At 45.7% G+C, this 25606-nt stretch overlaps 1 protein-coding gene across 2 annotated transcripts in view; it reads left to right on the top strand.

The window, feature by feature from the left end:
• The window catches only part of tmem201 (transmembrane protein 201), a 230513-nt gene extending 205195 nt beyond the window's left edge, over positions 1 to 25318 (top strand). For both annotated transcript variants that reach the window (XM_072477917.1, XM_072477916.1), the window contains 2 exons: positions 4397 to 4537; positions 17537 to 25318. In XM_072477917.1, coding sequence (XP_072334018.1) covers positions 4397 to 4537; positions 17537 to 17634 — 239 coding nt within the window. In that variant the 3' untranslated portion in view covers positions 17635 to 25318. The remainder of the gene's footprint in view (positions 1 to 4396; positions 4538 to 17536) is intronic.
• The last annotated feature ends 288 nt before the right edge of the window (positions 25319 to 25606 follow it).

The raw sequence follows: 25606 nt of genomic DNA, 5'->3' as shown, positions 1-25606 counted from the left end.
ACAAAAGAATGCAAGCAATCACAAGCAAATATAAAAGCTTTTTTAAAAATCGCACCACACAGAATTAACTTGGATCAATCACAGATTTGTCTCTCCGCTTTGTTTATTGAGCTGAGGGTTTGAGCTAGAAAAGGTGATTGGCGTTATATTTATGGAAAGGAAGTAGAGAAGTTTGACCAGTGAAGGCTTATCCCCAACATGGTCCTTAATAAGTTTGCGGAACTCGATTGTAAGAAGATCAGATTGTCTTCTTCTGATCCTCGGGTAATGAAGGGATCCCACAGAGCGGGTGCAACACCGGGCACTGACAGTGATACTCTCACAGGAAAAAAGAAGAAATTAGCACGAGAGGAAGTGAAGACCATCTTCGGGGATTAATCAAACAAAAGGTTTACCCAGTAGATTTAAATACTTGCCAAACAGCTCAATCACACAGAATGACAGTGCACAGATTAATCTACTCGTCAAAATGATGAGCTATTAGCCCTGGGCATGGTGACGTTTTCATTTGTTGAAAAAATGAGAGAAATCTCAGTGTAAAAACCATCAAATCATCTGAAAATTTCAAGGTTTCCCTTAACCGCAGTTTTTTTTAAAAACCAGCTAGTACGGAGAAGTGATTAAACTCTTGTGTGATTGTGAGGAATTGCAATTGGAAAAAGTAGTTTAATAATAATCTTTACTCGGGCAGCAAGGTGGCGCAGTGGGTTAGCCCTGCTGCCTCACGGCGCCGAGGTCCCAGGTTCGATCCCGGCTCAGGGTCACTGTCCGTGTGGAGTTTGCACATTCTCCCCGTGTCTGCGTGGGTTTCACCCCCACAACCCAAAGATGTGCAGGCTAGGTGGACTGGCCACGCTAAATTGCCCAATAATTGGAAAAATGAATTGGTTACTCTTTAAAAAAAAAAAAAATGTTTTTTAAATAATCTTTATTGTCACAAGTAGACTTGCATTAACACTGCAATGAAGTTACTGTGAAAATCCCCTAGTCGCCACACTCTGGCGCCTGTTCGGGTACACAGAGGTAGAATTCAGAATGTCCAAATGACCTAACAAGCACGTCTTTCGGGACTTGTGGGAAGAAACCGGAGCACCCGGACGAAACCCACACGGACACGGGGAGAGCGTGCAGACTCCGCACAGACAGTGACCCAAGCCGGGAATCGAACCTGGAACCCTAGCGCTGTGAAGCCACAGTGCTACCCACTGTGCTACCCTGCCGCCCGCCAGTTTAACAAGGCCGTGTCTGCCTTCTCAGTTGGATGCGAAAGGTCCCATGACACCATTTTGTACAAGAGTTGGGGAGTTATAATTATCCCTCAATCAATAACACACACCCGACTATCACATTGCTGTTTGTGGCAGCTTGCTATGTGCACATTGGCTGCTGCATTTCCTACATTACAGCAGTGACTCCATTTCAAAAGTCCTTCATTGCCTCGAGAGTGCTTTGAGACATCCGGGTCGTGGCAGCTGCTTTTTAATAACAAGTCTTTCTTTTTTTTCTCTTTCTTTCTGATGGCCAGTCGCTCTTGGTTTCAGATTTGCTTCCAACCTTCATTTTCTAAGAACCTAAATGCTGGTCCTTTGTAACTTCGCAATGGTGCGACCTGTCGCTCCCTGTGAGTCCCCAGGTGGATTAAACTTCACTTTTACCATGTGCTACAATATTAAATAAAATGAGTCACTCAGAGTTTATGCTGTGAGTGAGTACCTTCACTGCCATGAATGGATGCTTTAGGTTAAGCTTGAGGTCATCCGAAATCCTTCTGCCGGTGTCCCAAGTTGCGCACAGCCCATTCGCCCTTCACCACATGCTCACCGGTCATCATACCTTCATCTGCCAGCTCTGGAATACCCTCCCTACCTTTCCGGCCTTCCCTCTCTCTCTCTCCTCCTCAAACCCTACCTCTTTGACCAAGTTTCTGGTCATCTACCCTCATGTCTCCTTATGGGGCCGGGCATCAAATTTATTTTATTATGCTCCCTGGGATATTTCACCGCTGAAGGTGTTATATAAATACAAGTTGTTGTTAAAGAAAGAACTCTGTGAGCGTGGCCTTTACAGCTGGCAGGCCTTCACTGACGTGGACAGCAAACACCCCAATAAAGTTCCCGATCAATTAAAGCAGCTTAACCAAAGGCAACGTTCATTCAAAGATAACCTCAAAAGCATTTAATTTGGGAGCAATCTAAAAGGTCACCGAGGTCTCAGCGCGGCCCAATGTTGACCTTGTCAGAGCTGCCAAGTTGATTGGTTAATTCTAGCCTCATGACTGATCTAGATTGAAGGTGATTCACAAAGGAAGCACATGTGAGGGGAGAGGTTCAGGTCTGGATGTGTGGTGCAGGCAGGTTCAATCGAGGCATTCAAAAGGGCATTTGATGATTATTTGAACGGAAACAATGTGCAGGGTTACGGGGAAAAGGCAGGAGAACGGCACTTAGTCACAATGCTCGTTCTGAGAACTGGCGCAGACATGAAAGGAAAATCGCTTATTGTCACAAGTCGGCTTCAAATGAAGTTACTGTGAAAAGCCCCTAGTCGCCACATTCCGGCGCCTGTTCGGGGAGGCTGGTATGGGAATTGAACCGTGCTGCTGGCCTTTAAAAGCCAGCGATTTAGCCCTTGCTAAACCAGCCCCAGGTGATGGGCCGAATGGCCACTTTCGGCACCGTCACGATTCAGATCTTCTGCCTCGATGCTATTTTCATGCACTATCCCAGTATCCCTTGATACTTTTGATATGTAGAGATCTATTGATCACTGCCCCTCAATGACTGGGCCTCCACAGCTGTCTGGGGCAGGGAATCCTGAATATTCATCCTCCTCTGATTGAAGAAATTCCTCCTTGCTTCAGACTTCCATGGCCTGCCTCTTATTCGTAGGCTGTGTCCCTTGTTTCTAGATGCCCTCTTTAGCGCCGCCCCAGCCTGGGGAAACACCCTTCCTGCATCCCCCTTGTCAAGCTCTCTTAAGAATTTTGTGTGTTAGTCGAGTGGCACAAACTGATTCTCAAGACCGTGCATTCTGAGCTGCTAACTGGAATTATGGCATGGGTTGAAGGCAAATCCAAACTGAGTGCCTGTGTTGCCGCTATTTTCTTTGTGATTGTTGTTGCCAGTGCCTTTGATTAATGGGGAATGAGTCGATATCTGTTAGCAAAATGTTGTGAAGGTGGAATTAATGGTGTTAATCACATTGTGTGCACCTGGCACCAGTAAAGTTATATTTTTTCCCCCCCATGTTACTCAACATTGTTTTGTTCTTTCATTCGTCTGTTTGATTTTAGGTTTTGCTTTCTTTGATGTGACCAAATTACTAGTTGATGTGCAGATTGTTAACCCTTTCCTTCCCCATTGATTACATGTTGGCTAAAATTCTGATCCTGTGTATGTTGATTTGGATTTTGCACCTCTGATTTCTCCTCGGGAAGGCAAAATCTTCTCGTTGTCACTTTTTTAATGATCTTTATTAGTGCCACAAGTAGGCTTACATTAACACTGCAGTGGGCAGCACGGTAGCTTAGTGGTTAGCACTATGGCTTCACAGCGCCAGGGACCCAGGTTCGATTCCCGGCTTGGGTCACTGTCTGTGCGGAGTCTGCACGTTCTCCCCGTGTCTACGTGGGTCTCCTCCGGGTGCTCCGGTTTCCTCCCACAAGTCCAAAGATGTGCAGGTTAGGTGGGTTCGCCATGATAAATTGCCCTTAGGTTAGATGGGGTTGCAGGGTTACGGGGATAGGGTGGAGGGTGGGGTTAAGTAGGGTGCTTTTTCCAAGAGCTGGTGCAGACTCGATGGGCCGAATGGTCTGCTTCTGCAGTGTAAATTCTATGAAAAATGAAGTCACTGTGAAAATCCCCTCGTCGCCACACTCCGGCGCCTGTTCGGGTACACTGAGAGAGAATTCCAAATGTCTAATTCACCTAACAAGCACGTCTTTCGGGACTTGTGGGAGGAAACCGCAGCACCCGGAGGAAACCTTCGCCGACACGGGGAGAACGTGCAGACTCCGCACAGACAGTGACCCAAGCAGGAATCAAACCCGGGACCCTGGCTCTATGAAGCAAAGTGCTAACCAACGTGCTACCGTGCCGACCATGCGTGTCCGCACTGCCCATCCTAGCATGGCTGATCATTCACTTGGCCAACAAGGAATAACACAAGAATATGATTTGGGATTTTCCCCGTAACCTTGCACATTGTTTCTGCTCAAATAATCATCGAATATGCCTCGGTTGAACTTGCCTCCACCACACATCCAGGCCATGCATTCCAGGCCCGAACCTCTCACATCACATTTGCCTTTAAGTGACGATGTACGAGGTAAAAAAATCACAATGTCTCTTTAACTGCAACAATATAACTGTGTTTGTGTATTATTTTGCAACTTCAGATGCCAAGTCTTTGGAAGGAGGGAGCATATACAGTGAAACAACTGTCCAGAGAAAAGGCAGCTCTTCCAGATCCTCAGCATGTGTGGTAGATACCACCACCAATGCTGTCGGTATGAGTGACAGTACCAGCAGATGGAAAGGTATGGTCTTTAGCAGGGTGTCTAACTTCCCAGTAGTCTATAACTGGATTGCCTTGAATTTAACGAGTTAAATTCTGTACTTAGATTTTCTTAAATCTTACTTTGAGGTGTGTTAGTTCTTTACTGTGATTTTGTCAACTTATAGTCTGTTTATTTATTCATGAGTGGTTCCTCCTGTGGCGTTGCCTACAGTAAGGCTGTTTTATAAAGAAGGGAGAGTTGGGGCAGCACGGCGGCGCAGTGGGTTAGCACTGCTGCCTCATGGCGCCGAGGCCCCAGGTTCAATCGCCTGGGTCACTGTCCGTGTGGAGTTTGCACATTCTCCCCGTGTTTGCGTGGGTTTCGCCCGCACAACCCAAAGATGTGCAGGGTAGGTGGATTGGCCACGCTAAATTGCCCCTTAATTGGAAAAAATGAATTGGGCACTCTAAATTTAAAAAAAAAAGAAAAAAAAGAATGGAGAGTTGTACCATACCATGCGGATGCAAGTCGGTTTAAGTAGGTCTGCCCCTTTGCTTTGATCATCGCCCTCTGTTTGATATCCCTCACCAGAAACCTCAGCACGGTGGCTAGGCATTGTTACCGTGCGTGCACGGAAGGCAGCCTAACATTGCAGTAGAAGACATTGAAGGCAGACACGAGGAGTAATTTTGCTCACAGAAGGTCATGAGTGTTTGAACCCTTGTCCTCGGCAGTAAGTGGAAGCAGAATCTTGGAATACTTTTCGGGCAGAGCTGGATAGATTCTTGATTAACAGGGGGGGGTGAAAGGTTATCGGAGGGGGGGGTTGGCAGAAATTATGGAGTTGAGGTTACAATCAGATCAGTCACAATTTATTGAATGGTGGAGCAGGCCCGAGGGGCCGAATGGCCTCCTCCTGCTAATTCATCTGTTCATAAGTCGCAATCTAACTTGTTCTGTGGGACAGTGGGTGACAATTTGTATTATGTTACCAAATTGCAACGGATTGCTATTCATTGATGCGTAAGTTGAGGATCTTTTGTGGCTGAATTGAGCATGTAGATATCAAATTAAATATTATATTTTAAAATGGAAAAATCTAGGGTTTCAAAAGTTCAAAAGGGAAAGTCTGGTTAAATATGTTGCTCGAGGTTCCATTGCATGATCTCTTTCTGACCCCCAGCCTTTTAAACAACCATAAGACATAGGAGCAGAATTAGGCCACTCGGCCCATCGAGTCTGCTCCGCCATTCAATCATGGCTGTTATTTTTCTCATCCCCATTCTCCTGCCTTCTCCCCATAACCCCTGATCCCCTTATTAATCAAGAACCTATCTATCTCTGTCTTAAAGACATTCAGTGATTTGGCCTCCACAGTCTTCTGCGGAAAGGAGTTCCACAGATTCACCGCCCTCTGGCTGAAGAAATTCTTTCTCATCTCTGTTTTAAAGGATCGTCCCTTTAGTCTGAGATGGTGTCCTCTGGTTCTAGTTTTTCCTACAAGTCGAAACATCCTCTCCACGTCCACTCTATCCAGGCCTCGCAGTATCCTGTAAGTTTCAATAAGATCCCCCCTCATCCTTCTAAACTCCAACGAGTCCTCAACCGTTCCTCATACGACAAGCTCTTCATTCCAGGGATCATACTTGTGAACCTCCTCTGGACCCTTTCCAGGGGCAACACATCCTTCCTTAGATACGGGGCCCAACCTTCTTCTCCCATCTGCCAGCTGTTTTTAGAACTAATGAACAGCAATGTTCAAACATTTTTTTAAAAAAAATGTTTTTAAATGTAGAGTGCCCAATTCATTTTTTCCAATTAAGGGACAATTTAGCGTGGCCAATCCACCTATTCTGCACATCTTTGGATTGTGGGGTGAAACCCACGCAGGCACGGGGGGAATGTGCAAACTCCGCACGGACAGTGACCCAGAGCCGGGATCAAACCTGGGACCTCGACACTGTGAGGCAACAGGGCTAACCCACTGCGCCACCGTGCTGCCCTAGCAATGTTCAAACATAACACACTTTTTTTTTTGATGCCCCAATAATTTTTCCAATAACGACTTTATTCCACTAGAAAGCTGGCCGGCTCTTCCCTATTTGCCACCGATAGGAACAACATTTAAAGCTGCAGGAAAATGATGTGAAGGGTAGATTACAAAGCCTAAAAATACTTGGTGTTGACTCAATAAAAGGTCACATCATATCCCAAGGTTTTATCAGCCAGGGTGGGGCAATCTATTGGGTTAACCACATAAAGGCAGATATATTCTGTGTGCGGGAGTTTTATTGGAAAGAGTTGGAGAGGTGAGATGCACGAGGAGTATTTCACCATTGTAATGTTCCGTGTGTTTGTTTGCCCCATAAACAACCCCAAACAGTGCTGAACCATGCAATGGGCAGCACGGTAGCACAGTGGTTAGCGCAGTTGCTTCACAGCTCCGGGGGCCCAGGTTTGAATCCCGGCTTGGGACACTATCTGTGCGGAGTCGGCACGTTCTCCCCGTGTCTGCGTGCGTTTCCTCCGGGTGCTCCGGTTTCCTCCCACAGTCCAAAGATGTGCAGGTTAGGTGGATTGGCTATGCTAAATTACCCTTCGTCTCCAAAAAAGGATAGGTGGGGTTACGGGGATAGGGTGGAGGTATGGGGTTAGATAGGGTGCACTTTCCAAGGGCTGGTGCAGGCTCGATGGGCCGAAGGCCTCCTTCTGCACTGTAAATTCTATGATTCTATGATCCTAGCAGCCAAAATGACGTGCCAACATTCTTTCAGTGAGGGAAATGTACTTACGATCTTGTTGCTGGCTGAGCACTGTGAAGCAGAATAGATGGTGAATCTTGAGGTCAGGGTTTGTGAATCAACTGTCACAGAGGGCTGTTTAAGAATTTGGTGGGGACAGTGGCAGAGCGGTAATATCACCAGACTAGTAATACTCTGGGGACATGGGTTCAAATCCCACCAGGGCAGTTGGTAGAGTTTGAATTCAATTCATGAATAAATCTGGAATTGAAAGCTAGTCTCAGTCATGGTGACTATAATACTATCTTTGATTGTCGTAAAAATCCATCTGGATCACTGTCCTTTAGAGAAGGAAATCTGCCAATCTGACCTGATCTGGCCTACATGTGACTCCAGGCCCACAGCAATGGAGTTGACTCTTAACCGTCCCTCTGAAATGGCCCAACAAGGCACTCGGTTCAAGAACTATAAGGGAAAGGGCAACAAATGCCAGCCTTTACACCGACACCAATGTCGCATGAAAGAATTCTTTTTTAAAACTTGAGTGTGGCAGAGTTTTTGAGGCAATAAGAGTGATAAGGTGGAAAAGTACAGCTGAGATATCACGTCAGCCATGATCTTACTGAATGTCGGAGAAGAGCTCTGTGAGGCCTCCTCTTTTATACACCTTATTAAAGATCTCTGGTTTGGTTTTTCTGAGTGAGGTGACCCCACCCAGGGTGCGTTGCAGTGTCTGTCGTTATTACTGGGTTAGGGAGAGGAGGAAATCAGCTGGTGTCCGTGCCCCTGATGTAGTGACTACCTCTCACCGTCTAGAAAGTGCGGCGGGGTAGAGGCCGGGTTTGACTGTGATGCCTTCTATAGTAGATTTGCCTACAGGAGCACTGATGAAGAATAGGCAATGGGGAGGGCCCCCAGACCCCTTTCGGGGCTACATCTCTAAATTAATTGGTTATTTCAAGACATCAGGTGGAATTATTTCACAAGTGGATTTTTAATTGCTTTTAGACTTTGTGTAAGAAATCCATATTTGGAAAGCTACTAAATGTGGACACGGTACTAAAAAGGGTTAAATTTGAAAGAAAATTTTTAAAATTAATTTAAAGAACCCAATTTTTTTTTTCAATTAGGGGGCAATTTAGCGTGGCCAACCCACCTACCCTGCATATCTTTGGGTTGTGGGGGTGAGACCCACGCAGACACTGGGAGAATGTGCAAACTCCACACGGACAATGGGCTGGGATCGAACCCAGGTCCTCGGCGCTGTAATCTGTAAAACTGAGTTAATACAGATTTTAAACATTTCGAACAAAAATATAGCTTTTTAAAAAAAATCTGTCTCTTGTTTTGCACAGACAGTCAGACAGGCACTTGGGGGGGGCAAGATTCATTCTTCTCTCGTGATGTGATCTGTTTGAAACCTTCCTGTGGTCGTAATTCTGTGGCATTTCATTCACCTTTGGGGCGGTTTAACGTTGTTCGTGAAATACTGTGGCCACCAAATGAGCTCTGCAGTTGCTTTGCCCTCTTCCATTCCTCACCGAGATGTTCCTGCTGGTGTTGTGGGTGGTGGTGGTGGGGCTGTCAGTACTGTACTGACACGTTTTGGCTTTTCACAGTCGCTTCCTGTAACAAACTGTTGAAACCCTGGGACCTTCCCTCGAGGCTGAGGAGGCTCGGCTCCCTGCCACTGACTTTTTGACCTGAGCGCTGCTCCCGGCTGCATCAGGAAGCACCTGCTTGAAAAGATGATACTTTGTGTTTTCTAACAGTGGACGAGCAGCGTGGGGTCAAGACTTGTGGACATGACCGACTCCCAACTTGAAGGGGGACCAGGGATAGCTGTCATGCTAATTGTGTGGTCTGATGAATTCTTTTTTTTTTAAACGGACAATTAGTACAGAAGCCTGCAAATTCATTTAATAGACAAAATGCCAGTAAAGAAACCCCTATCACAGTCTGGGAGAGGCAATCCAGTAGGATGTAAATATATTGGAGAAAAATAAATCCTTAAAAGAATGTGTATTTCATGCAGGCAATGCTTTTGTTGTTGGATGCGTTGGTGCTAAATTAACAATGTGCTATTTTACCCATCTGTTTTCTTGAGCCCCCGCTGGTGAGCTGGCAATTTTTTACTGACTCGTTTTTGGTATAATTGTAGAGACAGCATAATGTGGCAAAATGACTGTCAGGATAATTCACCCTGAGCTTATCGCCCCTGAGCCCAGCATTTTCATTGCCTGCTTGTAACTTTCGAACTAAATAAGGGCGTGACCTGTGCTGTGCACAGTGACTTGCAAAGTCGGTTCCAAATCATTTGCTGTAGTTATACTGGACAAAACTGTCTTTTGTATTGCGTCGCTGCGGCACTAACAATGCCTCTGTGATAGAGTTGTTCCAATGTAGTCTACTCCTGGTGCCCCAAGTTTAGGTTGGTCATCTTCCTGGAGATTTTGATGTGTGTGACTTCTCAGCCCCGGTTGCCCAGTCCACTCGGCCTCTCCACCCCACCCCCCCGATGACCCGATGATTTTTCTCCTCGCTTGTTTGCAGCAATATCTGGACGATCAATCTTTAAGCAGGTCTGAGCATTGAGGTAATGTTGTTGGGCCAGTACGCCAGAGGCCAATGCTTCAGCGACACAGGTTCACATCCCAGCAGGGCAGTGGGGGAATTCAAATTCACTTAATAAAATCGGGAATAGGATGTTCGTCCCATTCGTAATCATCAGAAAACTACCAGATTGTTATAAAACACCATCTGTTTCACGAATCATAGAATTTACAGTGCAGAAGGAGGCTATTCGGCCCATCGAGTCTGCACCGGTCCTTGGAAAGAGCACGCTACTTCAGGCATTGTCAAAATCGGGGGCGCGACCAGTGGGTGGGTCGCGGGAGGGTCTCGGAGCCGTCCGTTGCGGCGCTCCCGATCGCGCAAATCCGCGCGCAACAGCCACAGCAGCCGGCTTTTAATAATGCCAGCTGCGAGCGGCCTTCAAAATGGCCGCGACCATGTAAAACAAATACGGCCGCAACGCATCGATGATCGGGCAAGCATGCGCAGTGGGGCCGCATTTTTTTTTTTTTTTTAGATGGTCGCAGCCTTTTTTTTTCCAAGTTCGGGGGGCCAAAGGGACCATTGTGGCCAAAGGGACCCAAAACCTGGGAGAGAAACCACCACTCTGCTCTCACTTCACACTTATCCACAAGGGTCACTCATTAAATGGGCAGAAAGGGCCAAACCCAACACCTCAACGCAGGAGCCACCTTGTGTGCAGCCGATCAGACCATGGTCACCACCAGAAGTCATATTTCTCCCTTCTTAATCAATCCCTTGGTCTGCCTTTGCTGAATTTTAAACTATTCCCAATCTTCAGGTCAATTGCCTTTGCTATCTAATCTGTATGCCTCTTCTTTGAATCTAACACTATCTCTAATTTCCCTTGTAAGCTATGGTTTGGCCACAGTTCCCTTTCTACCCTTGCGCCAAACAGGAATAAACAGGTTTTGGAGTTCACCTATTCGTTCCTTGAATGCCTGCCATTTGTCCTTCAAGGTAGGAAATCTGCCATCCTTAACCTGGTCTGGTCTACAGGAGACTTCAGATCCATAGCAACCTTAACTGATTCTTAACTGCAAGCTGCTGAGTTGTAACAAACCGCGAGAGAAAGTTCTGTGGTTATATCTATACCACGTGGGCTGCAGCAGTTCAAGAAGGCAGCTCACCACCATTTTTTTGCAAGGACAATCAATGCTGCCCTAGCCGGCGACACTCGCATCCACAGAATAATAATAATTGGAGAGTTTGGAGAAATGCCAGTGTTGAGAATAGCAGATAGGGCTTTGGCTTAACATCTCATCCAGAAGACAATTCCTCTGTCGGTGTAGCAGCAAGTCAGTAATTTTCGGGGTTTTCCACGCAACCTGCCATATGTTTCCTTGCGGTATTGGCCGGCGGCGGGATCTTCTGGCCCTGCCGTTGCCGTCAGGGTTTCCCGCTGAATGCAACTCTCGCCGCTGGGAAATCCACGGAGGGGGGGGGGGGGGGGATGCTGTCAGCGGAGACCGTAAGATCCTGGCGGCATGAACAGCCAGAAGTTTCTAGCCTAAGTGTACATCTAGTTTAATTGCTCAATGGATCAATGACTTTCTCATTCCGAGCTGAAAGTGTTGCCAATTAAGATGAACCAATTTATGCAATGACCCTTGCAATAGATTGTTACAATCTAAACCTTGAAAACCCCCTCGCTCTTCTTCATGTCAGAGGGCATTCTAGCTAAAACAAAACTATTCCGCTCGGAAAGAGAAAGGTGCTCAAATGAAGACATTGTCCAAGTGAACTGGTGGTGGATTAGCATTAATTAGTTCAGTACAATGAAGTACTGCTATGATCTCAGAAAGGTGGCTCCACTTGGTGCTTGTGCGTTCATTGCAACCAATGTGATCTTCGCACGAAAGGACCTTTGACTCCGTGCTAAGTGATGATTTGCAGCTTTCTTGTTGGCGAGAAAGATGGTGACACAAAAATGATTTTTAAAATAGGTGGTCAAAGCTGTAGCAAGCCATCGGCTAGAAGTGCACAAACTGAGATGTGCACGTTTTCAGGTTTTGTTTTAAACAAAATATTCATGTTTTCCCTCAAAGACCATCGAATATACACTCACCGATGGATTGGACAATAGCTTTAAGTTTCAGATCAGAAGAAAGTGATTACTTGGGTCTAGTTAACAAGAAGAGTGGCCCTTTAATTGCCATTGTCAATATTTCAAAGTACAAACGATTTCTACAACAACTTGCACTTGTGTAGCAGCTACAATGTAGCAAATGCACTGCCGTAATTCACGAGGGTAGAAAACAGATAAAAGTGATTTCGGAACGGACATTGGAGCCACATTGGGAAGAATGGTGGCACAGTGGTTGGCACTGTTGCCTCACAGCGTCAGGGTCCCAGGTTCGATTCTCGGCTTGAGTCACTGTCTGTGTGGAGACTGCACGTTCTCCCCGTGCCTGCGTGGGTTTCCTCCGGGTGCTCCCGTTTCCTCCCACAGTCCAAAGATATGCAGGTTAGGTGGATTGGCCACGCTAAATTGTCGCTAAGCGTCCAAAAAAGCTGTGTTGGCTAGATTAAGGGGTTAATGGGATAGGGCCGGGGGAGTGAGCTTGGGCGAAGTACTCTTTCAGAGGGTCAGTGCAGACTCGATGGTCTGAATAGCCTCCAGCAGGGACGATAGTGACGTTTAAGGGGCATCTTGACAAATACATGAATAGGATGGGAATAGAGGGATACGGACCCCAGAAGTGTAGAAGATTTTAGTTTTGATGGGCAGCATGGTCGGTGCAGGCTTGGAGGGCCGAAGGCCCTATGATTCTGTGATTATATTATGTGATTACTGCAGTTATATTTGAGAGGAGGAAGGAGCAATACCTGCAAGCCTGATTTAAAAGAGGGGCAGCACGGTGGCCTAGTGGTTAGCACAGCAGTGTCACAGCGTTGAGGTCCGAGGTTTGATCCCGGCTCTGGGTCACTGACTGTGTGGAGTTTGCACATTCTCCGCGTGTCTGCGTGGGTTTCGCCCCCACACCACAAAGATGTGCAGAGTAGGTGGATTGGCCACGCTAAATTGCCCCTTAATTGGAAAAAATAATTGGGTAATCTAAATTTTTTTTTTAAAGCCTGATTTAAAAGATGGATTTTGAGAGAGTTTTTGAGACTGGTGGAGGGTTGGTGAGTTAATAAATTTATCCTGGTATTTAGGGATGGGAGACTGAAGGTTCTGCTACCAGTGATGGGTTGGTGGGCTGCGAACAGAGGTAGGATATCTAAAAGGCCAGAGGGCCTGAGGTTGTGGCAGGGGAAGTCAGACTGGAGGTGTTGCAGGGATATGTTGGGGCAAGATTGTGAGGGATTTGACAAGGCAGATTTGTTTTGTTGTGCGTGGTGTTCTTGACTGCCAGAGAGAGACACAGAATAGGAAAAGAATAATCTCAGCCTAGCAGCAAAACTGCATTCTGTCAGCAACACCGGTGCTGAAATGCTAGAAATGTTCACACCCCTCTTAAATGTTGATCAGATGTCAAATCTAACTGTAGTAGTCACTGAATGTATTACAGGTATGTGTCTCCCAGCAACCACCGGACCGGGTCTGCGCCGGGTTTCGGATCTTACCTGTTTTCGGATAAAGGTCCTGAGTCATTTCACCGTACCTGCAATGTAATTAGATAAAGATTGATAGCTCATATGGGGAGGGAAGGTGGCCAGAGTGAGAAAGGTGCTGCTACAGAGGGAAAGGCAGGCAGGGGGTTTGGGTCTCCCGAACCTGATGTACTACTACTGGGCGGCGAATGTGGAGAAGGTGCGGAGCTGGGTCAGAGGGGTTGATTCCCAGTGGGTCAGAATGGAGGAGAGTTTGTGCAGGGGATAGGGACTGAAAGCACTAGCAACAGCGCAGCTCCGATAGCTCCGGGGAAATACTCAGGGAGTCCAGTAATAATAGCTTCATTGAAAATCTGGAGGCAGTTTCGCCAACATTTCGGGTTGGGGGCAGGGTCAAGGGAAATGTCGATTCGGGGGAACCACAGATTTGAGCCAGGGAGGTGGGATGGAAGTTTTCGGAAATGGGAAGAGAAGGGGATTAAGACGCTAAAAGATTTGTTTCTTCGGGGTCGGTTTGCAGGATTGGGGGAGCTGGAAGCGAAGTATGGGCTGGAGCAGGGAGAAGTGTTTAGATACATGCAGGTTCGGGGTTTTGCCAGGAAGGAGGTACAGAGCATCCCGGAAGAATCGGCCTCCACATTGCTGGAGGAGGTGCTGACGACAAGGGGACTGGAGAAGGGGGCAGTGTCAGCGGTGTATGGAGCTCTTTTGGAAGAGAATAAGGCACCACTGGAAGGGATCAAAGCCAAGTGGGAGGAAGAGCAGGGAGAGGTTATAGAGGAGGGGGTCTGGTGTGAGGTGTCCTGGAGAGTGAATGCCTCCACCTCATGTGCGAGGTTGGGGCTGATACAGCTGAAGGTGGTATATAGAGCGCACCTCACGAGGGCGAGGATGAGCCGATTTTTTTGAAGGAGTAGAGGATGTGTGTGAGCGTTGCGGGGGGGGCCTCGCTAATCACGTTCATATGTTTTGGTCCTGTCCAAAGCTAGGGGAGTACTGGAAGGAGGTTTTTAGGGTAATTTCCACGGTGGTGCGCGTGGCCAGAAATGTTGGCGAAACTGCCTCCAGACTTTCAATGAAGCTATTATTACTGGACTCCCTGAGTATTTCCCCGGAGCTATCGGAGCGGCGCTGTTGCTAGTGCTTTCAGTCCCTATCCCCTGCACAAACTCTCCTCCATTCTGACCCACTGTGAATCAACCCCTCTGACCCAGCTCCGCACCTTCTCCACATTCGCCGCCCAGTAGTAGTACATCAGGTTCGGGAGACCCAAACCCCCTGCCTGCCTTTCCCTCTGTAGCAACACCTTTCTAACTCTGGACCCGGGTCCTCGGGAGGCCATATTCGGGGTGTCGGACCAGCCAGGGTTGGAAACGGGTGCGGAGGCAGATATCATAGCCTTCGCCTCGTTGATCGCCCGAAGGCGGATCCTGCTGGGATGGAGAGCAACCTCTCCACACTGCGCCCTGGCGTGGCGGGGGGGACCTTTCGGAATACTTGACTCTTGAGAAGGTTGAGTTCGAACTGAGGGGAAGCTCGGAGGGGTTCTACAAGTCATGGGCACTATTTATTATGCACTTTCAAGAACTGGATAACATCGAACATTAGTTGGGGGGATGGGTGGGAGGGGGGCTGTGTATATTACAGATGACTATGGGTAATCCCTGATTCCTTTTTGTCATTTGTTTATGTAAACATGCGGGCTGAAGCTTGGGGTTTGGTGGGAGGATGGGATCATTGTTATTATTATGGGGATTGACATATCTGTTGCTGATTATTGTTTATTGTTGGTGGGTGTAAATTCGGGGGGAAATGTGAAAAAGGAGGAGAATAAAAATATATTTTTTTAAAAAGATTGATAGCTTGTAAGGCAACTGTACTGAAGTGGGATTGTCAGGAACTGCTTCAACCACTCAGAGTAAATCCCCTCTAAATCTCCTGCCCCATAACCTTAAATCTGTGCCCCACTGGTTATTGACCCCTCTACTAGGGAGAAAGGTTTCATCCTATCTACCCTATGTCCCTTATAATTCTGTACACCTCAATCAGGTCCCCCCCTCCGCCTTCTCTGCTCTAAGGAGAACAGAGGCAGCACTAGTTTGAGAGACGTTATAACCTGAGTGGGGTATCAGTGAGTTTATACCGGTGTAGCTCCATTGCAGCATAAATTAGAGTATTTCTCTCTATCAAATGGTTTCTCTAAAGGAAGGATTAAGGCAGCACAATTCGCCTCTGCAATACGTGGGCAGCACGGTAGCACAGTGGTTAGCACAGTTGCTTCACAGCTCCAGGGTCCCAGATTCGATTCCCGGCTTGAGGGTCATTGTCTGTTCGGAGTCTGCATATTCTCCCCGTGTCTGTGTGGGTTTCCTCCGGGTGCTCCGGTTTCCTCCCACAGTCCAAAAATGTGCAGGTTAGATGGATTGGCCATGATAAATTGCCCCTTAGTGTCCAAAAAATAGCTGGGTGGGGTCGTTGGGTTACGGGAATGGAGTCGGGGTGTGGATCTTGGGTAGGGTGCTCTTTCCAAGGGCTGGTGCAGACTCGATGGGCTGAATGGCCTCCTTCTGCACTGTAAATTCTATGATTCTATAATCCAAAAAAATTATTTCCTTTAAAATGGAAGTATGCTCAAGGAACAAAACAAAAGTTAAGCAAACAGTTAAGCAAATTCAACTGTTGACCTTTGCAGAGAACATGGCACATTAGAAGCTTTGTAACTGTGTAATCACCTTGTGTGTCTCAAAAAGATTCGGACGAGACATCCAGGTGTTTAATTTGACAGTTTTATGGATATGCAACTGCTCTGGGGTGTTCACTGCTGCTTCCCTGCAGGACAACACAGGCACTTTCAATTGAAAGCCCTTACATTTGGGGCAAGTAAAGGTTAACCTGTTGAAAATGCTTAAACAGCAAAAAATCAGACTCTGGGGCTAAACATGTCACTGCCGTTTGTGTCTTGCTGCGGTGGTTATTTCCTGTGATTTCCCTATCACTAAAGATTTTATTTTTGTAGCCTTCTGTTCGGGATAAGTCAGGGTTACCCATAGTTTGTACACAAAGTTTCAATGAGATTTTCAAATCTGCCAGCATTTTTAGACACTGGAAGTTGATTCCAATCGAAAGAGGTCAGTACAAGTCAGTATTAAACATGTTTTTAGCACAAAATACCCCTTGTTAAATGAGAAAATGTAGACAGCACAATTTGCTGATGGATGGAATTACGATTTCCCACAGCACAAGAATTCTGAAATGCAAAATGTTTCATTAATTAAAAAAAATAAATAAATGTAGAGTACCCAATTCATTTTTTCCATTAAGGGGAAATTTAGCGTGGCCAATCTACCACATCTTTGAGTTATGGGGGCGCGACCCACGCAAACATAGGGGCTGGTTTAGCACAGGGCTAAATAGCTGGCTTTGAAAGCAGACCACGGCGGCAGCACGGTTCTATTCCCGTACCGGCCTCCCCGAACAGGCGTCGGAATGTGGCGACGAGGGGCTTTTCACAGTAACTTCATTTGAAGCCTACTTGTGACAATAAGCGATTTTCATTTCATTTAATTTCAGAGGGAGAATGTGCAAAACTCCACAGGGACAGTGACCCGGGGCCGGGATCGAACCTGGGACCTCGACGCCGTGCGGTAGCAGAGCTAATCCACTGCGCCACCGTGCTGCCCATGTTTCATAAATTTAAATATTCTAAACACTCTGGTACTTTAAAAATAAAATGCTTTTGCTTTCGCTGAAAGTATACATTTTAACTCAAGTGAAGAAAGGATATTGTAAATGGACAAGTAAATCTCGCATGATCTTTTGCTTGGTTTGAAACATACTGCACCTCTTGTCAGCTTAATTTGGCTTAACTTTGTATTTACAGCAAATCACTTGGTTGTGTGTATTTAAGCAATTTAGTGGCATCATCTCCGGTCTTGGTGTCATTAGTAATGAATGAAAGTGGTCCAATTGGCAGAAAATTGCACTGTTTATGTATTATGCTTAATCTTCTAATTTAGAAAGAAGTACTTATTTTCTTGATCCATAAACTAATTAGTTGTAATTGTGAATATTTTGTTTTGCTCATTCAGTGTATTTATATATATTTATATATATGTTCTATTTTGTTGCAAAATCTCTCACCAAGGACTATGTGGGAATATTCTATGGAAGAGTCTTCTGGGATTAAGTTTGACTGCAAATGTGACCTTCGCCGCAGTCTACCTCTACCAAGGGCTTCACTGACCAGAAGACAGTATTTCAGGACACCTTCCGAAGAGTCGCTGTCGAAGATTTGACGGTCCAGTCAACCACTCCTCATCGCACAGCTTGCACGATGCAGGTGATCACTGCCTCTGCATCATCAAGAACCCATCCCTCTGCCCACATCAAAGACTTGTAGGGTGCAGGCAAGTTAAAGGAGTAAAGTAGGGGTGAAGCTTGCCTGGTTCTCCAACAGGTACGGTGATTATAATCTGTCCCTCTTTCCCCTCGCCCCTCCCCCCTGCCCACCACCACCACATTTATATTTGCGTTTGGAATGCGTTTGACGCATATTCCACTGCACTGTCTGAATTCCTGTACAACACTGGTGCCCATGCACGAGAAACAAAGATCATTAATGTGACTTACTACTGCATTGAGTGAATGCAAAGAAAATGCAACTTAACCGGCTCAAGGCGACTCATTGTTGAATTTATCCTATTTTTTTATACATGTATTTTAAAGGCGGCTCTAGCCTGGTTTTGCTTACAGAACATTTTCCAACCGACGTTTTTTTTCTTTCTTTTTATTGTTCATGCCTCACAAGGTGAGGTTGATTTAGCGTTAAACCATTGTTCAGTATTCACCAGCCGAGGAAAGGTAACGTGTGAAGGCATTGACGGTGCATCTTACAGCAGTCTGGTGCATGTTGGGCTCTACACTGCCGTTGTGACAGGGCCCTCCTGTTGACTTGGATGTGATGAGCGTAACAGCTCGCAGGCTGCTGGGTAGAGGTCCATGACCAAAAAAATATATACTTTGTAAAAATGTTAACGAGAGGTTTGTTTAAAAAAAAATATTGATTTCAAATTTGACAACCATCCCGCTTCATCCCTGGGACAACCAAGCAGGGTGAGCTTGGCACATCGCTGAATTTTACACACAGCCTGTTTGTTAACTTACTCCGTGGGTGTCACAGACTTAAGAAACTGGCCACATTTTGCACACTCTGCCTTTCTACAAATGAGAAATCTGTTGCGATTAGGACATAGAAGTTGCAAAAGTAACATAAATTTGGCCTTTCCCAGTGCGACGAGTTATTTTCCGTCACTTCAAAGCTGGACATTGTGGCTCGATGCACATCTCTGAATTTTTTTTATTGCTCTATGTACTCGTGCAAAAGTCGAATTTATGAGTCCAATCTCTTAGGCCGAAAGTCATGGTGTCAACTTTGATACGGGTAATGTTGTTGAGGGGTTAACGTGCGTGCTTGTTTTGGGCATGAGTGCGATCCAAAAGTGATTGTCGCAATAGAACAAAGTAAAACGACACTAATGACTTCATATTAATTACTTAATAATTATTTATTTTCTAGAGATTGCAAGTTGCGTATGTTTCAGCTCCGAGATTGGTTTTGAAATTTTTGGGGCTTTGGCCCTTGCGAAACTAGGGGAAACTTTTGCAAGCGGTAGTTGAAAAATTAGGTTTAAGTCAAAGATCATGGGGCCAACTTTTACATGGAGTAAATACAACAACTCGTTCTTGCCGAAGTGCAAAGGTGGAAGATGTAAATGGTCTACAGGAACTCTGTTTGGAGAGGAATTGAAGTGCTGCACTAGAAAGGGTTAACGGTGCATTGGATTATTTCTGTCCACACATTCTTACACAGTGCAGACTGACCTGCTACAGCGCAATTTACTGCCAAGTGAGACTGACCAGGGCGGATGGACTTCTACAGCTGGACAAATGGGCAGAGTAAAATCCCCGAGGAATCCCGTTTCCCTTCTCCCTTTCAACAAAGTACAACGTTTCAAATGAAGGCATATGTCGAACTATTTTAGCAAGGGGGTTGTAGTGGGGGAAGGGAGTAACAATCATCAAAAACACTGTTTTTGGCTTCCAGATCACAGAAGGATGTCTTTGTTGTCTGCTGTAGGTAAGGATAGTGCCTCAGGGTGGGTATGGCTAAATGTAGGCTGGTTGACTGTGGTGGAGCTATGTTAAATAGGAGCGCACAGACCCCCAAGTTAAATTCTCAATCGCTACCCATGAATGTGGCTCTATTTCAAAGTAGATGCAAAGGAGCACGATGCAATTATTAGTATGGTGCACTGCTGCCCTCAGAACGAGTCTGAATCTGAAAGGCAATCTTTCGCACCCCTCTATAGTTACGAGATAACACACCCGTCTGATCAGAAAGCTGCATGTACGGTCCCAGTTTGTGGAACGTCAACTGCTGGGACAAATTAGTAACTCCCTTTTCTACACCCGGTTGAACATGCCTCTAGGCAGCTAACTGACCATCACGAGGGAGTGGGGAGACCATGTGTGGGCTGGTTGTTTTGGGGATTTGGGAACAAGCTAGCATCAGGAAGGGGATAACGAAAGGTCAACTTTGGAATCGGGATCTTAGGAAGAGTTGCACTTTTTAATTTTGTTTTCCAATTAAGGGGCAATTTAGCGTAGCCAAACCACCTACCCTGCACATTTTTGGATTGTGGGGGTGAGACCCATGCAGACACGGGGGGAATGTGCAAACTCCACATGGACAGTGACCCAGGGCCGAGATTCGAAACCGGGTCCTTGGCACTGTGATGCAGCAGTGCTAACCACTGTGCCACCGTGGCGACCTAGAGTTGCACTTTCTCGGCAACGGCTGTGTATGACCAGTGGTGTGAGTATGACCTGGTTTACATCCTCTACCTGCAACACAGCTCGCTGACACTGTAGAACCCAGACCTTGACTGCTGGTTTGCTGATCGTGCATATCCTGCACTAATCTGCTTTCAATTTCTCAATCCCTTTTTTTTTAAAATCCACTTAATGAAACAGCACCACACCCAAATGAATGACAGCACTGGCTTTGTGAGCGGCAAGCGTGCCAATGAAGGTCAAGCGTTTGTTAGTCAGAGCAACTACACTCAATAAAGGCAACTTTCGACCAACAATTCTGAACGACTGCATTTTGCACTGCAGATGTCTCTGCATCATTAAGTGCAGTATAAATGGCTTGGTGCTTTGTTAGTATGTCTTGACAAGTGTTATTGGGGGAAGTGATGGAAAATATTCCCCAAAAACATGAGTGCCTGAAATACAGTCGCTGGTTTGATTGAGTGAGGACTGAAACCAAATAGAATTCCCAACACCCAAGAAACCTCAACTGGTACCTTGTACTTTCATAAATGGACCAAGATTGCGCAGTTTATACTTCTACTTTAATTAGTACAGAGACCTTTACCTTTGGGACTGGAATGAATCAGAATCTGTTATTTCTGAACTTAAGAATGCGTAAAAAAGCAATTTTCCCAATGACGGCAGTGTTCCCGATGTTAGAAGTGACACAAAGGAACAGAACAGTCTGTACTCCTCCTGCATGTGTTTCCTGGGTTTTTCCCAATGTTTGAAATTCAGATCATTTTAAGATACTTGCCCATGCGAACGTCTCTGGGATTGATCATGCCCTGTCATTCTGGTGTGCTCATGCTGAATGCACACTATCCTTTGGGTTTTCTGCTGTCAGTCTCACATTGTTGGCTCTTTATTGGGGGCTTTGTGCCCGTGGTGCTTCAAAAATGTGAACCTTGTTCTTTCATTCTGTTGTTTCCAGCATCATCCCCACCCTAGCCACTTGTGACCCCGCGTACCCATGTTAAATTACTGCTGCTAGTCTTTCCTCACAACCCTTAATTTCTTATCATTATCTTCCACACCGAGTGCGGATTGCCCCTGTTGTTTGTTTCTGGTAATGATGACTAATTAAGGAGCACGCCCTGCAGCTCAAAGCCATGGCAGGAGCGTAGGGGGGAAATTACTGAATGAGAGTGGTCAACAAGTCATTAGTCACTCATGATGCGTTCCGGACCGAGAGAAATCTACATGAGACCAGCACAAAGGAACAAGGAAAGAATCATTGGTGAATTCTGCTGTTGTACAAATGTTCATTTATATTGTGTTGCTGACCCCATAAGAAGCCCTGACTCTGGCAGCGGCATAGTCGTAGAACCATTGATGACAATCTGCTGAAGCAGGTAGATTCTCTCTCTGGTCTTTTTGGGATGTAGAGCTTACCAGAACCGAAAAACACGGACGCAACTTGCAAAGGACCGAACGTAGGTAAGATCAGTTATGCGTGGATTGTTGCCTTGGTGTTGCCACTGGAACTTTACCATTCAAGGTAAACAGAATTAATTTCACAGTGCCAGCAACCTAACGTTTCGTGACGCCATTTCCAAAATGTTTTCAAAATACAACAACAACTCTGGGGAATAGGAGCAAAACTACTAGTAATAAATTAGAGGTCAAGAGCAACCATGTCTGAGATCATCAACCGAGCACTGTTGGAACGGAATCTTTGAATCTTCCACTCCCTTCCACCCCTGCACTAGTTCTTTGGAAAGAATTGGATAATTATTTGGAAAGGCTGTTCTAGATTCTAGTTTCACCACTTTCTGGCAGATTGTTTGGTTCGGTTGGCTGGACAGCTGGTTTGTGATGCAGAGCGAGGCTCAATTCCTGTACCGGCTGAGGTTATTCATGAAGGCCCCGCCTTCTCAACCTTGCCCCTCGCCTGAGGGTTAAATCACCACCAGTCAGCTCTCCCCCCATCAAAGGGGAAAGCAGCCTATGGTCATCTGGGACTATGGTGACTTTACTTTACTTAATTCTGTGCCTGGTATTAAATTATTTTTTTTCTCCAAGCCTTGCCTTTGTGCATAAGATATAAGAGCAGAATTAGGCCATTTGGTCCATCGAGTCTGCTCCGTCATTCTACCGTGGCTATGTTCCTCTTCTGCTACCAACATTGCTACAAACCAAGAGCTGGTTTGTGAAATCAGCCAGAGCATCTCCTCCCTAGTACACATGACCTAGGAGCGGGAGTTGGCAATTTAGCCTCCCGGGCCTAAACACCCTCAATGTGATGATGGCTGATCCCATCCTGGCCTCAACTCCACCCCCCTGCCCGTTCTCCATAACCCTTCAACCCATTACCAATTAAAAATCTGCCTAACTCCTCAAATTTACTCACTGTCCCAGCATCCACCACATCCTGGGGTAGCAAATTCCACAGATTCAAAATCCTTTGGGAGAAATAGTTTTTCCTTACATCTGTTTTAAATTTGCTACCTCTTATTCGAAGATTATCGCTTCTCATTTTCGAATGCCCCACAAGAGGAAGCTTCATCCATACCTTTTAGCATCTCGTACACCTCAATTAGATCTCCCCTCCTTCTTCTAAACTCTAGAGAGTATCGGCCTAAACTGTTCAATCTCTCCTCACACGACAAACCTCTCGCCTCTGGAATCAATCTAGCGAGCGTGGTGGTGATTTAAAATGTGTGCCGTACAGATACTGTCACACCTACTGTGAAATAGTTTTTCCCAATTTATCTAATCAGAAACCCTCAATTTTGGACACTGCTATTAATCTCCCAACTTCTCTCCAATGAAAAGAGCCCCGATTTCTTCAGTCTCTCGTTATTTTTTACAGCCTCTCATCCTTGGGCTCATCTTGTCCATGGCCTTGACAGACTTTCTAAAGTTGGAAGCTTGACAAGATTAATTCACATTGGATTGGTAGGCAACGGAAATATTAATCTGCATAGGGTCATCAACATGGACCAGACCTTGATGCGAACACAGGGTGGTGAGGGGGCATGGGTGATCGAGGTGAAGCCATCGGCGACTAATATCAGTGACAGAGTTACAGGATATGGGGAGATCGGTACAGGATGTTTGAAGATAAATAGTAAGTTGAATACAAATCTTAACAGGGGCAGCAAGAGACCTGGGCAGATAGTTTGGTGAAAGAGGGCAGTAATTCCCAGTGCTTCGAGATCCTGAGGATGCGGTTATCCTGCAGACACCAATCTGAGATTGGTTGTTCGGTGCTGCGGTGAATTCAGTCGTCTCGTAAAGGTTTTTCTTTGGAGTCCTGTCTAAACGTGAGCTTGTCACCTGTCTGAGTGAATTCAGAGAACACCCTTCCCATTTTAAATTTGTCAAGTCTGAGGGTGGGGAAGGTCACACTGTTCAAACTGTGCGCTTCAAGAAGTGCTTGTGACTCTGAACAGGCCTGGTCACTTCTTGAATTGTTATTTAACACTGCCTCAAAGTTGCACCATCAACTGGTAAGAAGTTACATTCACACTCCACCCACAGGACACGGAGCAAGTCATTTTGTGACTCAGTTTAGCCTTGAGGCCCCATTCACACAAGTACCTCTGGATCTGACCTGAATGTTTGGGATTCCTTTAACTGTGATGTCAAACTGCACAATGCACTGAATGATGATGGATATATTTTGTTGTTTAGTATTCTCTTGATGTTGCAAAACATTCAGAATTGAGCTGTAGAAGACTGCATCTACACTCTGAGCAGTTTGGATCTGAAAGCACAAGATGCTGAGTGTTCGGGCAAGTGGACCTGAGGATATCCTCAAACTGCTGCACCGTGAGGCTGAAATTGATGTGTGGCTGTGCCATGAGATTATCTCCTTCAAGGGATCCTGTACTGCCGCTCCCTCATCAAGATTCAAATCTCAAGTTGTTCTGCAAAGTTAGATTTGACGCAAAGCAGAAACTGCTGCTCTGTGACATAGTCTGAGACAGCCGATAGTTTGTATATAAGCACCCAGCTTCGAATCGGGCAGCAGCAGTCCAGGGCAAGCAATAGTGAGCAATGCCAGGAGGAGATGGACCCAATTAAATAAAGCTGAAAGAGAAGCTTCAAATGAATCAAACTCTTGCTGTGGGGGAAAATACATCCTAGGAGGGCTGCAGACATTGTGGGACATGCCCTGTTGGTTCATATCGCTCCCACTTAAGTTTTGGTTGAGAGCTGCTAGAAACTCATAACCCCCCACCCACCACCACCACCCACTTTACGGCTGTTATTCTGACATCACGTAATAGCTAACAAGCTCATTAATCAATTAATGTATTGTAAATTCTTCATCCAGATGTTGTTACTTTAATATTGCAGCTTTTATTTACTTCCTCTGGACCTAATTACACCAAGGAATTACACTCGTAAAATGCTCTTGATATTTTTCAGTGTTTGTAGACTTGGTTGTGTGATTCTAACAGTCCCTCTCAACTGCTGGACAAATCTGCTGAATGATGTGACAAGACACTCATCGGAGCGCATCACTCTGACCGCGTGGGCTCGTTTAATTAATTTAATCGAATTAATGCAAAAGTAGAGGGTGGGGGAGTTCAGTTGCTTTTTTGCACTCGAGGTGAAACTGAAAACGCAAACTGAACTGGCTTAACTTCTTTATGCAACAGTTCATAAACACAACAGTACGTTACCAGTGATGTTATCTATTTTGTTTACAGGTTAAGTACAGTGAAGCATCTTTTCAATGGTAATCTGTTGCAGGATCTCCTCAGCCTGAACTCCCAACAGCTGAACAGTGTACATAATGTTTGCATAATATGGTGATGTGTTGGGTTAGTTCATATGTAGCCTTTCTCACCATCTCACTCTATTAATGCTGTCCGCGGGTTTATTATTTGTAAGATGGTTGAAATTTCCAAATGATTCGACTTATTTTTGGAGCTCCGTCTGTCTGTCTTGGATGATTGGCTCCATACAGACATGAAGTGAAGCCGATTGTACAAAAGGAAGAAGATGGAATCACTGACAGAAATACAGGTTAATGCTGTTATACGCCATTTTGTTTTGTTTTTTAAAAAAGGAAATAAAAATTGGTCGATGAAAAGTTTTTATTTCTTAAGATTTTACTTGGTTTCTGTTTACAATTAATTTTTATATGGGGAGAGGTGGAATATTCCCCACCGCTGCCCCAAATTATTTTATAACCCTCAAGTTAAAAATAGCACTCTTTGGGCAAATCATTTACAAGTTTGAACTTTCCAGTTCTTTAGCCTCCCCCTTCCCTGCACTTCCTCTGCTGTGTCTCAGCACCCCAAACATTGACAAGTGCCCCATCAAGCTCATGGGAGCTGTCTTTACTCTCTAACTGAGGTTGCCACATTTTGTGGCAGGTTCA

The sequence above is a fragment of the Scyliorhinus torazame genome, chromosome 16, assembly GCF_047496885.1.
Source record: "Scyliorhinus torazame isolate Kashiwa2021f chromosome 16, sScyTor2.1, whole genome shotgun sequence".
NCBI classification, from domain to species: domain Eukaryota; kingdom Metazoa; phylum Chordata; class Chondrichthyes; order Carcharhiniformes; family Scyliorhinidae; genus Scyliorhinus; species Scyliorhinus torazame.
This window is presented reverse-complemented; position numbering and strand designations above follow the sequence as displayed.